General features: G+C 38.2%; 1 protein-coding gene across 6 annotated transcripts in view; it reads left to right on the top strand.

The window, feature by feature from the left end:
• The first annotated feature begins 1,612 nt into the window (after nucleotides 1–1,612).
• The window catches only part of myo6a (myosin VIa), a 36,165-nt gene continuing 22,436 nt past the window's right edge, over nucleotides 1,613–15,341 (top strand). For all 6 annotated transcript variants that reach the window (XR_006247211.1, XM_043219219.1, XM_043219218.1 and 3 more), the window contains exons 1-4: nucleotides 1,613–1,765; nucleotides 11,663–11,786; nucleotides 14,136–14,205; nucleotides 15,149–15,222. Coding sequence is in view for 5 of the 6 variants with exons in the window: in XM_043219219.1 (XP_043075154.1) it covers nucleotides 11,670–11,786; nucleotides 14,136–14,205; nucleotides 15,149–15,222 (261 nt within the window). In the remaining variant the exon portion in view is untranslated. The remainder of the gene's footprint in view (nucleotides 1,766–11,662; nucleotides 11,787–14,135; nucleotides 14,206–15,148; nucleotides 15,223–15,341) is intronic.

Below are 15,341 nucleotides of genomic sequence, written 5' to 3'. Positions count from 1 at the left end.
AGAAAGAGGTTGAAAAAAAGAGTTGTTGCATGTTCCTGAAAGAAAGAGCCTGATCTTCCCAAAACTTTACAAAGCAAATTGCAAGAATGCAAGGTAGTTTTAGCAATGTGGCCTGAGAAAGTCAGCTGATCATCGATCACAACTCCAAGGTTGTGGCTGTTTTTGAAGGAGTTATGGTGGATGTGCCTAACTGGTTGGTGAAATTCTGATGAAGCGGATGGGCTTGGTGGAACCACAAGGAGTTCTGTCTTGGCAAGGTTGAGTTGAAGGTGATGGTCTTACATCCAGCAACAAATGTCTGTTAGAAAACCTGAGATGTGAGCAGCTAACATCGGATCATCAGAACGGAAGGAGACGTAGAGACGAGTGTCATCGTCATAGAAAAGCTCTGTTTCTGAAAGACAAAACCTAGTGAATTCATGTTGAAAGAGAAGAGAAGTGGTACGAGAACGGAGCCCTGAGGCACCCCAGTAGCTAGATGTTTGAGATGTCTCACCTCTTCAAGCCTTGAAGGACCTATCTAAGAGGTAGGATTCAAAGGCAGTCTCGGTTGAATGTCTTCTTCTGAAACCATTGGTTGCTGTTGTTGGAAACTTTTTTTAGCTTCTTTTTAAGAAGAGACCAGGAGATTCTTGGTAAAGCAGGAGTTCGTTTTTTCTTTCGTTGCTGTAGTCATCTGCAAGAAGTCTTCAAGAAATCTTTAAGAAAATCGTCAAGAAATCTCCAAGAAAAAAATCTAACTGAAACATGCTAGTTTGAAGTTTATATGTTTCAAGGGGGAGGAGTACACAGAGGTGGAGACCAGTAAAACAAAAGTATGCAAATGTGATCAGGAACTTAGCCCAGAACAGGAACTTTCCCTTTTATAAATTTGTAATACAACACTGTTGAGGAGGTTGTTCTGTACACACACACACACACACACACACACACACACACAGACCTCTAAAATATAATAACAGAACCAAACAAGCTTTAAGGTCAAACTTAATGATTTTTAACAATCTTCTGGTTGGTTTCAGAGCATGGCAATATGGTTCTTAATTAAAGGGACACTGTTTCTCTAAATGATAAGATAGTTTTGGTTGATACAACACCTTAAAGGAGGAACGTGTGTAATGGTGAAGGGTAGAACACCTTTCAACAAAAAAAAAAAAAAAAAAAAACCATCCAGGTATCTAAATGGGAATATTTTACAAAAGAAACTTTACCTGAATTCAGCCTAAATGTACACAGACTGTATCGGCCAGAAATGAACTGTGTGTTACTGAATGAATACCCTATTAATAAACTACACTAATTAATAACACCAAACTGATATGATTTTTTAATTTCCTTTCATTGACATTGAATTTGTATTTCATTAGGCCTGCATTTTTACGTGTAAAAAAATAAGTCTTGCATTGTACAGTATTACTTGTAAATCACTTATAATATAAAATATAAAAACGCTTCATTTTTCAATTGGAAAACACTGGAGTGCGCTGTTCTCCCATTCATTTCAACCAACAAACAAGGCGTCGGAGATCAAAATCCCGAATACTGTACGTAATTTGTTATGTCATGTTATCAGAAAATGCTTTATGTTTCTTTCTAGGTGAATTCTCGCGGGATGAAACGCACACCGACCTCGGAGGCAGCCAGGCGCTTCCCTGGGCGCGCGTGACGTCACAAAGGATCAACATCCGGGACAACGGGACCGAGTTCACGCGGATGCCTACACACTTCGCCGACGGACCGTACAGACGGGCGGAGAGCGACGGAGGTGAGTTTCGTCTGCGCGTGATGTTCGCTTGCGCTGTTAACGCGGACGCGAGGGTTTTCGGTTCCTGGGAAGCGAACGGAAACGGGACGAGTGCTCGTTTCGGCAAGGAAAAGCTGCTCGGACGTAGTATTGCTAAGCAAAACACGGGAAATCATCCCAGCGTGAGTGTATGCTGGCTTCACGCGCGTCTGAGCGAGCGCTTTTATACCTCTGTGATGCGCGCGCTGTCCGGTCAGTGATCGGCTGCTGATGCTCAGGGCTGTCCGTATCACCGCCGGGCGTCACTGCGTCTGTCTTAGTCCGAGCGACCGCTCATTAGGCCTTTACTTCAGAAATACACTATATTTCCTGCTCGCTCAGAGCTCATTTTCCTTGCAAATGCTGGCGCTTGTGCCTGCGTAAGAAATTCAAATGGTCGACCCAGAGCGAACTTTCACTTCCAGGCGTTACTTTGAATCGTGTCGTTTATTACGTGTCTGTTTTATACCGCTAAAAGACCGAATGCATCCACGGACGTTGTTTAATAGGTCACCCTTAAGGTGAGTTGCTCCTGCTGTGTCACAAGAAGTTGTAAATGCCCTTTGCACCTTGGGAACTTTTCCTCGTTACGGTTCCCTCAGGTTTGACTGGCACGCAGCTGTCGGTGTGTGTGTGTGTGTGTGTGGAGGAGACCATTTCGGAGAAGATAAAAGAGAGCAGATATGTTGTTATGCTCTCTTTGTCCGGTATAATGAATGAAATATGAGAAGGACATACTCACGAACTGTGTGTGTGTGTGTGTGTGTGTGTGTGTGTGTGTGTGTGTGTGTCTGACCACAGTGACACACCTACAGGTGCGGCTGCCAGGGAGTCATGACTCACTTCACTTGCACTTTAAAGACATTTCTGTAATTTGCGCCATAATTGAATCCGTTGGCATGGAAAGCTTCACATTCGAACCGTGTTGTCGCTTCTGTTATTTTTTTTTTGGTACAGTCCGCATTTTCCCCAAACGAGTGAATTCAATTCAGGCTTAGAATGAAATTCTATTAACTTTTCATTCCTTCATTGATTGACCGATTAATTTATTCATTCGTAGACGCTCTTAATACATCGTCATTGACCCACTTGTCTAAGAGCGATAGGTCCTCGGCTAATATGATATTTCCTTGTCGTCTGTACTATTGACAGTCATTTTTCATCTCTGACAGCATTCAAATATGTCCACTCTAGGTGGAAGATAATCATAGCGACTCTCCAAAGGTGGCTCTTTATAGAATGGCGGCAAATAACAAGAAAGCCGGGTTCACAGTCTCCGTTCCGATTCATCAAACTCATCCAACCACATCTTTGTGGACCTTGCTCTGAGCGAGTCACAGCCATGCTAGCATTTTTTCCCACAATGTTCGTCCAGAACGACTTCTAAAACCGGCGCTGTCAGGCGGGCGATGTTCTCAAACCCAGAGTCGCCCGTCAAGCTGTCACTCCATCCGACGTTTGGCGTAGTTCTAGTTGAGGAGAAGTTTGAACACAGCTGCTTGGCCATTAAAACCTATTCCGCGAAGCTCTAGCCGCACGGTTTTTGCGCTGATATAAAAGTTTGTAAGTCTGCGTACTCTTCAGTGCTCAGCACCTTTTTTCCTAAACGTTTCCGCTTTTCTGTACTACCGCTTATAGTGGTAGGAAATTTCATTGAAAAAGTGGTGTTTGATAATGGTAATATGATTGAATTTAGTCACAGTGAATCGATGTATGTTTATTATGTAGAATTATACACGCGTGCATGTGTATATTAAGGAAAAGTCTGTTAGATTTATATGCAAAATATTTGTTTAAATACGTACAAATGCATACAATACATAAAAAAAAAAAAAAAATATCAGCTCTTCAAAACAATAAATTTTTTCTACATAAATGTGTAGAATTGGCAATGGGTTTAGTAATTAATTCTATAATTAAAAGGTGTGCCCCGATACTTTTTACCATGTAGTATATAGTTTTCCATTTCTGCCACAAAAAAAAAAAAATACAAAAAATAAAACAAGGCAATTGTGACCTTTTATTCTCTTTTATTTCTGCTGTAAACTCACATCTCAAAACCTTTCTTACGATTGCGAGTATGCAATATTGATTTTTAGATAAAGCATGTATTCTTTGTGGAAAATAAATCCCATGCATTGATTTTTTTTTTTTTTTAAAATCGAATTGAAAATGTAATTGTTTCTTTCAGTTCAGCAAAGCCTCACTTAAAGTAGTTCAAAACGTGGCGCATTTCGTGGTTTTGTTAGCCCGGTCATATGCTAATATCTCTATTGAAATCGATTGTGAATTGAGTTTCTAGTAAGTTTAGTGTGCGGTACAGAGGCCTAGTAGAGGTGCTGTCTATGCAGAGTTGCAAATAGGTCACTTATGAGGTTCCATTTCAGTTGATGACTACAGCCTAAAACACGGCGTTATTAGCTTTTGGAACAGAGCCGCTGAGTGTGAAAAGCTTTGTGTGGTGCTTAGCAGCCAAAAACTCGCTGCGTAATCACAGCGGCCCCAAATCAGCTTCATAATCGTGGAGGAAATATTAAATGGGATCTGACAGGAACTCAAGATCGACGTTGTCGTGTGAATGGCTAAGATCATTTGCATATTGATTGCTAACTGGAGCAGGTTCACCTCAGAAAGAGACGACAGGTGTGTGTGTGTGTGTGTGTGTGTGTGTGTGTGTGTGTGTGTGTGTGTGTGTGTGTGTGTGTGTGTGTGTGTGTGTGTGTGTGTGTGTATGAACAGACCGGTTGCATGTGTGACCTTTCTGCCGGGGAACAGGTTTTGGCACTTTAAACTTTCGATGATCAGTAGAACTTAATATTCTAAACGGTCTCTGTAAAGAAATCAAATCATTAACCGTTCTTCGTCAGAAATGTAGCACAGTTATTTTAAGAATAGCCTGTCTGTCACATGTGCCTCTTGCGGCGTAGAAACCTCCGCCACTGATTAACTTTTTTTTACCAGTGCTGTCACACCGTGGTCAGGTCTTTTACATTAGTGCGAGTTGGACCTGCGATCGAAAAACCAAAATGGTAATTAATCTGCATCCAAAATAAGTTTTTGTTTAACTAATACATGTATTTGTATATTTATTAAATATATTTATTTAATATCTCTGCTATTTATATATAAATACACACACATATATACCATGTTTAAGTTTTATATATATATATATATATATATATATATATATATATATATATATATATATATATATATATATAAAAATATATTTTTTTGTGTGTGTATATATATTATATATTATATATATATTATACATATATTATTATTGTTACATTGCATTACGTTTTTACAAAACTCTTTAATAGCACTTTTCTTAAAACCATGTATAATGCGTTATGAAAGCAGTTTTAATGTATAAGTTATGCCCCTTATAATGTATTGTACAATCGCATGATTAATTGTAAGTTAATGTTAATTTACGACAAGATATAGGCCTAATGTATATTACAACGGACATTATGAATAATTGTAGCCCTTAATAGCTCTTTATAATGCATTATACAATAAGGCTTTAAGTAAAGTGCCCTTCTTTTATCGGAGAAGTCTAATTTATGCACAATAACGTGTATAGCACTGCTATGCCTGTGGGAACTCCTTTTTAAGGGAATAAATCGTCACTTTCATCGAACTTTTTGTCAGAAGTAGTTTAACCGTCTTTGATGAGACGAGAACCAAACATTCGGCAGACTTCTTGACCGCTGGTGTTTTTGTGCGCCGGACACAGAGTCCTCTCATGATCTCATGCGCTGTGTGACAGGGAGCTCTCAGTCTCTGCCAGCTCGCTTTCAACAATCCAGATTTGTGTGCCGTGAGGAAGAGTGGGCCCGCAGCGAAATAACTCCAACCCAGACTTCCCTCGCTTTCCCTCTCAGTCGCTTTCTTGAACCACCGTCAGATTATCGCGATCACGAATTGTTCAGGAGAGAGTTATGTCATTATTAAAACATTTTTAATGAGATTTATTTTTTGGTGACTGATTAACTAACTTGAGCTGCGTCCATGTGGTTTACGGTGAATGTAAATGAACTGGTTCAGCTGTAAAACCCAGTGTATAATCGGTATCAGCGCACAGTAAATCTGCTTTAGTGCACCGTCATGCTCTTTACAGGAAACACACACTAGTCTTCCAGGACCATCATTTATCTAATCAGTTAGGATTTACAGTGCAAACATGAAGTAATGCCACAGTATACACACAAGTGGGTCAGTAGCAGTTTATAGTTACACAGTGCAAGTGTTCAGAGACAATCGCACAGTATCGTTTCAATAAGTAGTGATAATAACAAGGAGATACTGAAGTGTATTGGACCGGAGAGACTAACTTATAGAGACTTTGATTGGCTTTAGGAACCATACATGAATATCATGTAAATGTAGACTTTTACTTGGTATTGTTCTGATTTGGGCTTTATAAATACTGTCTGTGACTAATTTATTTATGTTTTATTTTATTTTATTATTTTTTTATGTTTGTATATATATATTATATATTATATATATATATATATATATATATATATATATATATATATATATATATATATATATATATATATATATATTTTTTTTTTTTTATTATTTTAATTTATTATTATTATTATTATTATGTAATTTTAATTTATTATTATTATTATTTATATATATATATATATATAAGTATAAACCTATAAATTGAACATTATGGAAATTATGGAAAGGTGGATGCTTGTATACCTGTTGTAGGGTTATAAGAAAAGTCAATAAAAAAAAAGTAGTGATAATAACAACAAATGATGTTCAAAATGTCGTTGCTAATCCTGGAAAAGATTTAAACATAGATTTAATTTTTAAAATATGTAACGCAGCGTAAACGTAGTGCCATGCATACCATTAGTATTATCATTTATATATTTTTTGCAGATTAACCATTAGCCTGGAGGTGACGCAAATGAATTACAATAAGATTATACATCATTTATACATCATTTTTAAATCAATAACAATTGGACTATTTTATTGAACACTTCTTGTTGTTATTTTGTTGAGTTTGTGAGCGAGTCTTCAAGGGCAAAACATGGTCCTTGTGTTTTGTTTTTTTGTTTCTTTTCATGTCTTTTGAGTTTTGTAGCAGGCCTGTAATAATGACTGTACAAGACTGCTGAAGACACTGAACCTTTAAAACGGCACCGATGAAACCATTCCCATCCGAGTTGTGGTTAACTGAAAAGTGAAAGGCTCCGCTCTAGCTCTGCTGCAGACATTCTAAAAAAAAAAAGTCCTAAACAAATGTTCCTTATTGTCTGCGTAATACGTTGACGTTTACATATGTAAATTACATTTGGGTTGATAACCAAATATCTCTTTCACTTGTAGTTTGCAAAGCATGTAGTGGCAGTAGTAGTAGTTTTGGGGCAAACCATACAAAAAACATGTTGAAATAATGTTGTCATCAGTTTAGAGTGATTTCTGAAGGATCATGTGACACTGGAGACGGGGGCAACGATGCAGAAAATTACATTTGTACAGTTTATTTACATAGAAAAGCTATTTTAGGCTATAATTAGCTCCTCCGAATGATCAATTGTGATTAATTGCATTCAAAATAATAATTTAAAAGTTTATATAATATATATTTATTTTAATGCACACATACATGTATGCATTTAGAAAATATAATATAATATAATATCATTTTATATTATTTAAACATGTATTTAATGTAGAAACAAAATATATTTAATATATAAACATAGCATTTTTGTTAAACGTACACATGTATGTGTGTGTTTGTTGTAAATATACACACAGTACAGTCCGTGTGATGAAGTGTTCCTGCTGCTGTGATTGGCTGGATGCTAGCTGCCGATGCATTTTGGGTGATGGTGACTCGAGCGACGCGACCTTCACCCAAATTTATCATCTAAATCACTTAAATGTCAAACCTGTGGGAAACGACAATGCTGGTCGGCTGATGACATCACAACAACTTCCTGTGGTGTCCTTCATCAACAGACTTGGGACAAAATAGATAGATTTAAGTCACCAGTGAATTACTGATAATGTGTTCTGTGTGAATACGGAACGAGATGACGCTCTGTAGTTTGGTTTGAAGCCTCATCAACACATTTTTGAGGTAAATGCTGTGTTTTTTATTTGCTGGTAATTACTGTGTAAAAAAAAATCATTACAGAACAGCGTAGTTGTACAGCTTAAGATACTTTTGATTGGCATTTTAAAAAAATCGTTGCAGTATGTATGTAGAACCATATGTTAAAAGTGGACCAGATATGATTTGGACCGGCCCTGCTTGTACTGTCAGGAAACAAAGCATGCTTTCACGAACAACATGTGTTTTTTATATTCCAGTAATTTACGAGAGAGCAAATTGCTGACATGCACTTTTAAATGTGTGTATGAAGAGTTCAAATGCCAAAGCCTGTTAAAAAAATTCCCTGGAAAAAAAGATCTTATTTGTGTGTGTGTGTGTGTGTGTGTGTGTGTGTGTGTGTATACAGTGTGCACATAACAGGATCGGTATTGCAGTGTAAGAACTTGTCCTGCTCAAACCCCAGACTTGAAGTAAACCGCTTTGAGATAATTGTGACGCTCTGAGCTCTGCGTCCGTGTTCATGCATCCTAGTGAAAGAAGAACAGAAGCTGTTCTAGCAGCTTTCATGCTCGTCATCATGCACACATTTAAATATAGCTCCATTGTATGCTTTTTAGGTTTGTTTTCACTGGAATTACAACTCGGGTTTCTCACACACACACACACACACACACACACACACACACACAACATCGCTATTTATCAGTAGATCGTGTAGACAGCAGACCTTACAGGTCACTTATTCATGAATATATTAAAGTGTCATTATTATTATTTACACAGTGACGGGGTCCTGGAAACGGAAACCCCTGATTCTCTGAGCAGATCGGTTCATCTGAAAAGAGCTTGTGTAGTTTGGATGTACACACACACGAGTCATAGATGTTTTGAGTCCATCCACAGACGTTGTTGACAAAATAGCATAGATTATTACAATGTGTAAATGACAGAAAACACTCCAGTTAGACAACGTCAGTCGATTCGTCTCTGTCCGCAGTGTTCGTTTTGATGAGTTGATGTAGCTCACGGTACTGGAGGCCTGCTATCAATTTACAGATAAACGCTCCGTTTGGTTTTATTGTTTTATAGGAAACAAAATCTGTGACGGTCATTTATCTGGGTCAGTCTGATTAGGACAGGGGTGCCCAGTCCCACTGGCGATCGACGCTCCTGCAAAGTTCAGTTCCCGCTCTAATCAAACACACCTGAAGGGATCGCTTGGAAATTAAAAGCAGGGTTGGGCACCCCTGGATTAGGACTTTTATTTTGAAAATAATAATTTGTTTAACATGGTATTTTAAACTCATTCTGAAAGCGCCGCCTCAGCCTTAGCTTTGTTTTGCATCCAGTTAGCGCTGTGACATAATTGCGATGTCGTCACATTTGATTGGCCCGGTCGTGAGTCACTCAGACCAACAGACCAATCAGAAGAGAGGCCCATGAATAGTAATCAGACAGGCCAAAATCAAGCTGGTTTTGACAAGGAGCTGTAAAAACCCATCGAGATGGTTTTTGTTACTTATACCACAGATATATTTTCTTGAGGGCATCGAAACGGTGTACAATATGGGACCTTTAAGAAACTGGCACAAATGTGTTAAGCTAAACTTTTTCCCTTATCTCTATCATGGGCATTTTTATATGGCACTGACCCATAAATGGAAATGATTATACAGCAACACGAGACCAGGTGTGATTGATGTTCAGTTTGCACAGATCCACTTGTACTCAATAAATTTTACAACATCGACAATGAGTTACTTTGTGAACTTCGGCCTTATTCTTTGTCTTTTTCTAGTCTTGAGTTTGAAGAAGAATTTCAAAATGTGTGTAACATTTATTTGAATCGGAAGAACACAGAGAGCGCGTGCTATTAAAGTCTCCAGGCGGCTCTGAAAGTGGATGAGGGCGGTGATACAACGTGTTCTGGGGCGGCTAGGGAATCTAGATCCGGGTGGCGGGCGACTTTTTAGTGATCTTGCTCTGTTATGCCATTCGCAGACCCTGAGGCTCTTTGTAGCGCCAGGGAAGTGATGGTGGACTTCAACAGAAGGCACAATAGGCATCAGGTGTCTGCTCACACTTTTTGGTCCATGTTTTTGACCTGGATGTAGGCTGATACTCTGGGAATGTGACCTGCGTGACCAGGGTGACCTTCCAGTATTTGTAGATGTCACGCTTGGCTGAAGAATTCACTTTTTTTATCTGTGAAACCATGGGTAGTTATTGTCTTGTCAGGAAGGACACACCTAACCTATATAAATCTGACCCAGCTCCGCCACAGAGACATTGCTCAAATCCAATAACTGCAACGATTTCTTTTACTTGTCAAGCTGCAGTAAGCAAGGAGACTGAGTTTTATGACACGTTATGACTTCAGGCCAAAAAACAGATCCGGAGTAGATCAGTTGGATTGAACTGATGGAAGTTCAAAAGTTACAAAAGTTTTTTTTTCGTTAACAAGAATTGTGGCAATTGTTTATTCACAGATTTTCCGGTCATTATTTTCTGAATTTCTCCAGTAAACTTCAGATTGTTGCCTTCACTGAAGTTATTAAAAATGATAAAAATGATAGCCTATTTAATAAGTAAGATACAAAACATAGTCAGCACCTGTTTGTATGCTGTTTCTCCTTGCACAACGTCACGGAAATGGAAATATTTCCAAAAATAGAATCCCCGTGTTATATATTACTCTTCAAGGCAATAGAAAAGAAAAAACATTTTATCACACACCGAGTCATATGCATAAAATACTGTTAAAAACTACAACTTAACACAACTTAAATAATTAAGTCTTTCATTTGTTTACACGGATTACATGGTTTTTGTCAAAACTTTCAGTAGTGCTTCAATTGATCTGTCATATTGGCCAAGGTAAAGAGGAATAAAGTGCTGCATAAGGCTTACGTTGTACACAAATAAAACAATAATCATATTTAGTAGCCGAAATTCAAACCAAGAAATTGCAGATTTGGTCACACTTTATTTTGGGCACCAATTATCACTTTTTACTAACTGTTAACTGGCTTTTGCCTCGATAAACGTCTAATTAGCTTCTTATTAATAGGGAGTTTGAATATGTGTCAGACTGAGGGATCTAAAAATACGGTCCTGCAGAATAAGGCATTGATATGTGCTTGCATGCAAATAAGCAGCTAGCTAGATGTGAGAACTGGTCCCTACACTAAAGTATACAGTATACAGATATAGGTAGTGTTCACTATTGTAATTGCCTCATTCATTTAGAGCAGCTCCGGTGCAAGCAGCGTAATATCACGTGTTAAATGTAGAAACTTTTGAGCTGACTCAACAAAACAAAACGAACACGCATGGTGCGTCAATCCAATGCAAAAATGCATACTAGGGGTTTATAAAATGTTGCGCTCGGATGTGGAGCGTCGCAGACTATCGTTGTATTGGCTGTGCTTTGGCATGTTGTCCCGCAGACAGATTTGCGTTCATTCTGGAGTCTGAGTTATGCAATCCGGATGAAGCGTCTCTCTGTGTTTTGCTCCATTTTATCTTTCCCTCAGTCTCAGTCTTTCTTATAAAGCCCATCCCAGTATGTCTGGCTGCAGAGTTATTGATGTTTATCAAACGTTCGTTAAGTTACACAAAGGACGTTGTTATCCATCTAAATCTGATTGTTGTTTGTGTTTTGTTTAGTTTTTTCTGATATTTCTGACATTTTCAGTGATGTGTCAGTACCGTAGACCCCAGTCGTGCTCTGGCCTCTCATTCGTTCTCCTGTGTTTCTTTCTCAGCGGTGAAATGGATGATGGAAAGCCGGTGTGGGCGCCCCACCCTGCAGATGGGTTCCAGCTGGGCAGAATCATCGACATCAGTGCCGATAGTCTGACCATCGAACCTCTCAACCAGAAAGGGAAGGTGAGGAGGAGTGCCTGCAACGGTGGCGCGAAACATACCACACGCAAGAGCACAAACACGCAGGCAATACGTCGTTCGTAATGCAGTGTTACGAGCGCTCCGCATAAATGCTCTTCAGCTACTGTTATGGCAGATCAACAATGTGAAGAGAATCTTGCTGAGCGGGTTGAAGTCAAACTGTCTTTCAGTGCGATAACACACCTAAAAGGTTCAGCTAAACATGTCTACCTTCATTCATCTCAAACATGTATGATTTTCTTCTTCTGACCGCATTCTAAATGTGAAAATGGGTCTAAATGGGGAAAAAACAATTAGCACTTAGACATCTTTTGAAATATCTTCTTTTATGTGCAGAACAAAGGAAGTCATATAGGTTTTGTGTAAATGAAGACTAGATTTTTAAGACTAGATAATTGTTTTGGTGAGCAATTCCTTTTATTGTACAAAAAAAGCTTTTTTTTGCTTTTGTTCTGACATCAGAGGGTTTGAAACAGTATATGGTTTATTGGGAGATGTTCATGAAACAGTGAATGGCGGTTACTCTCCCCTGGGTTTGTTTCAGTTTTCAGTGGGGAAAAAAAATGCACGGTTCTTTATGAAGGTATGAAAATATATGACAATTGGTTAGTTCATAAGCTTGAGCTCATTGTTGTGTAACTTGCAGAATGATATGGTTAGGTGCATCTTCTGCGTGAACAGACCCGACTGCCTATTTTGTGTTTTTACCCAAGTTAAAAAACTCCACTTTTTAAATTTGAGAATGTGAATTTGTAAAGAATGTAAACATTTCTAAATAAAATGTGGTGAGACAATAAGACACCATAATTCAAAAACATTCTCGCAAACATTACTTGATTGTGAACCAGTTATTATAGTGAATCAATTGGTAACTTCTAAAAGCTTCTAATGAATCCTTGAGTCAATAAAGTCCTTGAATCCATAAGAGTAGGTAATGACTTCCGAGCTGAAAGTTATCACTACTTATCTTGGAGCTCTATGAAACTTTATCATTACTGGCTCAATGTTCATCTGAATGTAGTTTTAATGTTTTATTTAAATATATATCTTAAACTACGTGTTGGCATATGAGCAGTCAGCTAGTAATAATGAAACGTTTGATTTATTTATTAACCTTAAGCACACACGGCTTCATTCCAAGACGGGCACCGTTTAAAGTAATGGGGCAGGTTGAAGAGGAGACGCATTTCTGGAGAAAACACAGGAAGACAAACGTGACCTATACCTCAGGCTGGAAATAAAAACGCTCGCTCGCTTACCGGTTGTCAAGGAACACCAGTGAAAATTTTCATTAAAAACTACATTCACGCGTTAAAGTTCGAATGATTTAATAGCTTTTATTAAAGGGAACTGCTAATGCAACATCTTAATGAAGGTACTCACGTTTCCTGTTCTGTTTCTGTCAAAAGCAGTTTTGCACTTCACAGATTCTTTGCAGAATGATTTCAACTCTTCGGGTGAACGCTTCTGTTTTCAGAGCCACTGCAAACACATCCTGTTGCCCATACGGAGTCTGGCCCTCTCTGGAGCTTGATAGAGATTACAGTAGCAATAACTGTGTGTTTGGTGTGTGTGTGTGTGTGTGTGTTTTCACATGTGACAGCTACAAGACAGAGTGTTGTGTGCAGCATTACATCTAGCCCATGTGATTTGTGTGCAGTGTGATGTCGCCGGGATGTGAAAGCACAATGGGCCGTCTGTTCACACGCTGTTAATGTGTGTGTGTGTGTGTGTGTGTGTGTGTGGAGCACGCTACTGTCTGATATTAGAACAGAAGCGTGGAGGTGGAAGACAAAAAGCACTGTTGCGTTTGATGCGTTTGTTACGGCGAGCATCAATATTGCTTTTGAGCAATCTAATCTTTAATCGCACGCATTAAGGGGGCAGTTCACACAAAAAGGAATGATGTTGTTCCAGTCCTGTAAGGCTTTGTTCATCTTGAAAAACATTTGAAGATATTTTAATGAAACCTGAGAGATTACCGGCCCTTTATTGACAAGCCGAGAAAGCAAAGCTTTGAAAGGCGCATAAAGGGAGATTTAATTACAGAAATATAATACAGAGAAATAGAGAAATTCCAAAAAAAAATGGATCACTGGACATTACTGTTGTTGAACATAAAATAGTTTTAAAATATCAGGTACTTGCATCTTTCACTGTTAAAACTGAAGCTGTGCACTTTCAGTGGTGGGACTCTCATGGTTCATTACTTATTACAATATCTCCATTTCTTATCTTCAAGAGTTTTCTGAATGGAAAGGCGTGAAGCATGCAACTAACACTTGTTGTCTTGTGTGCTGTACCCTTAATATTAAAGTCGTTGTGTTCCAGAATTTTCAAGCTCCTGTCAATCAAGTCTTTCCTGCTGAAGATGATGTCAACAAACATGTGGAGGACAACTGTAAGTGTCACTATGTTTGAGGTTTTCAACCATCCCGTTTGGATTATTAATCTTGTGCATTATGTAAAACTATTTACATGCTAAATAACGAAACCGTAACAAGCTGCTCCCAAGCTGAAGCACGTTTTCATCATTTTTTGCACAAAGCGGTTCAAGTGCAACTTTTTACAAAAAAACAACGAAGACTGGCATGATTTTGTCTTTGATTACAATTTAAGACATTCCCCTGAGATATTGTACTTTTGACTGTGAGGGGCAGAGACAATAGGAGAGCTATTATCCAACTTTAGAGTCCAAAAACTGTGAGATGAAGCACATTAGACTACAGTTAGAATCCCCTCATAACTCAAGCAATGAAAGAAAAAATACTCATGTTTTTATATTAATTGCACAAGCAGTGTACTTTTTGTACTCTAGCACAAATCTGCTATACATTTTTTACAACAGTACAAAGCAAAACAGTGTTTCATTTGATGTTTCAACCTGTTTTTGAATGAATCAAGCGAGCCAGTGATTCAACGATCAATCTGAGATGGACTCACTTTTTTTTTTTTTTTATTGATTAAGCTGTTTTGAACGAATCATTTGATCTGAATGATTCAATACGTCACTTAATAAAACAGACACTTGCTGACACCTACTCAGATTCATTTATCCACGAGAGACCTAAACAAACACATTTTTCAATTTCAGGCACAGGAAGGAAAAAAACGTGTAAATAAAAGTGAATTTAATAGCAAATTTTAATTAAATGGAAACCTTTTTAATAATAAGACCATTTTTGTGACCATTATGTAAAATCATCCCCACACCTTCCCCCCTGATTTTTTTTATTTTTTTTTAAACGACCACTGGTTATATGTTAGATAAAATGAGTACTGACCAATGCTCTTATCTGTTTGTGTGTGTGTGTGTGTGTGTGTGTGTGTGTGTGTGTTTACAGGCTCATTGATGTACTTGAATGAAGCCACACTACTAAATAATGTCCGTGTGCGCTACAGTAAAGATAAGATTTATGTGAGTATTTTTTTCTGTTGCATTTGTTGCCATGAAGTTCTGTATGTCCCCTGCACTTCATGTTATTCACCCTAAATGGCAAGATGTCTTGAGTATTGTGGCTGAGAGAGATCAATGCT

The sequence above is a fragment of the Puntigrus tetrazona genome, chromosome 20, assembly GCF_018831695.1.
Source record: "Puntigrus tetrazona isolate hp1 chromosome 20, ASM1883169v1, whole genome shotgun sequence".
NCBI lineage: Eukaryota > Metazoa > Chordata > Actinopteri > Cypriniformes > Cyprinidae > Puntigrus > Puntigrus tetrazona.
Note: the sequence above shows the minus strand (reverse complement) of the source record. Positions and strands in the feature narration are given on the sequence as shown.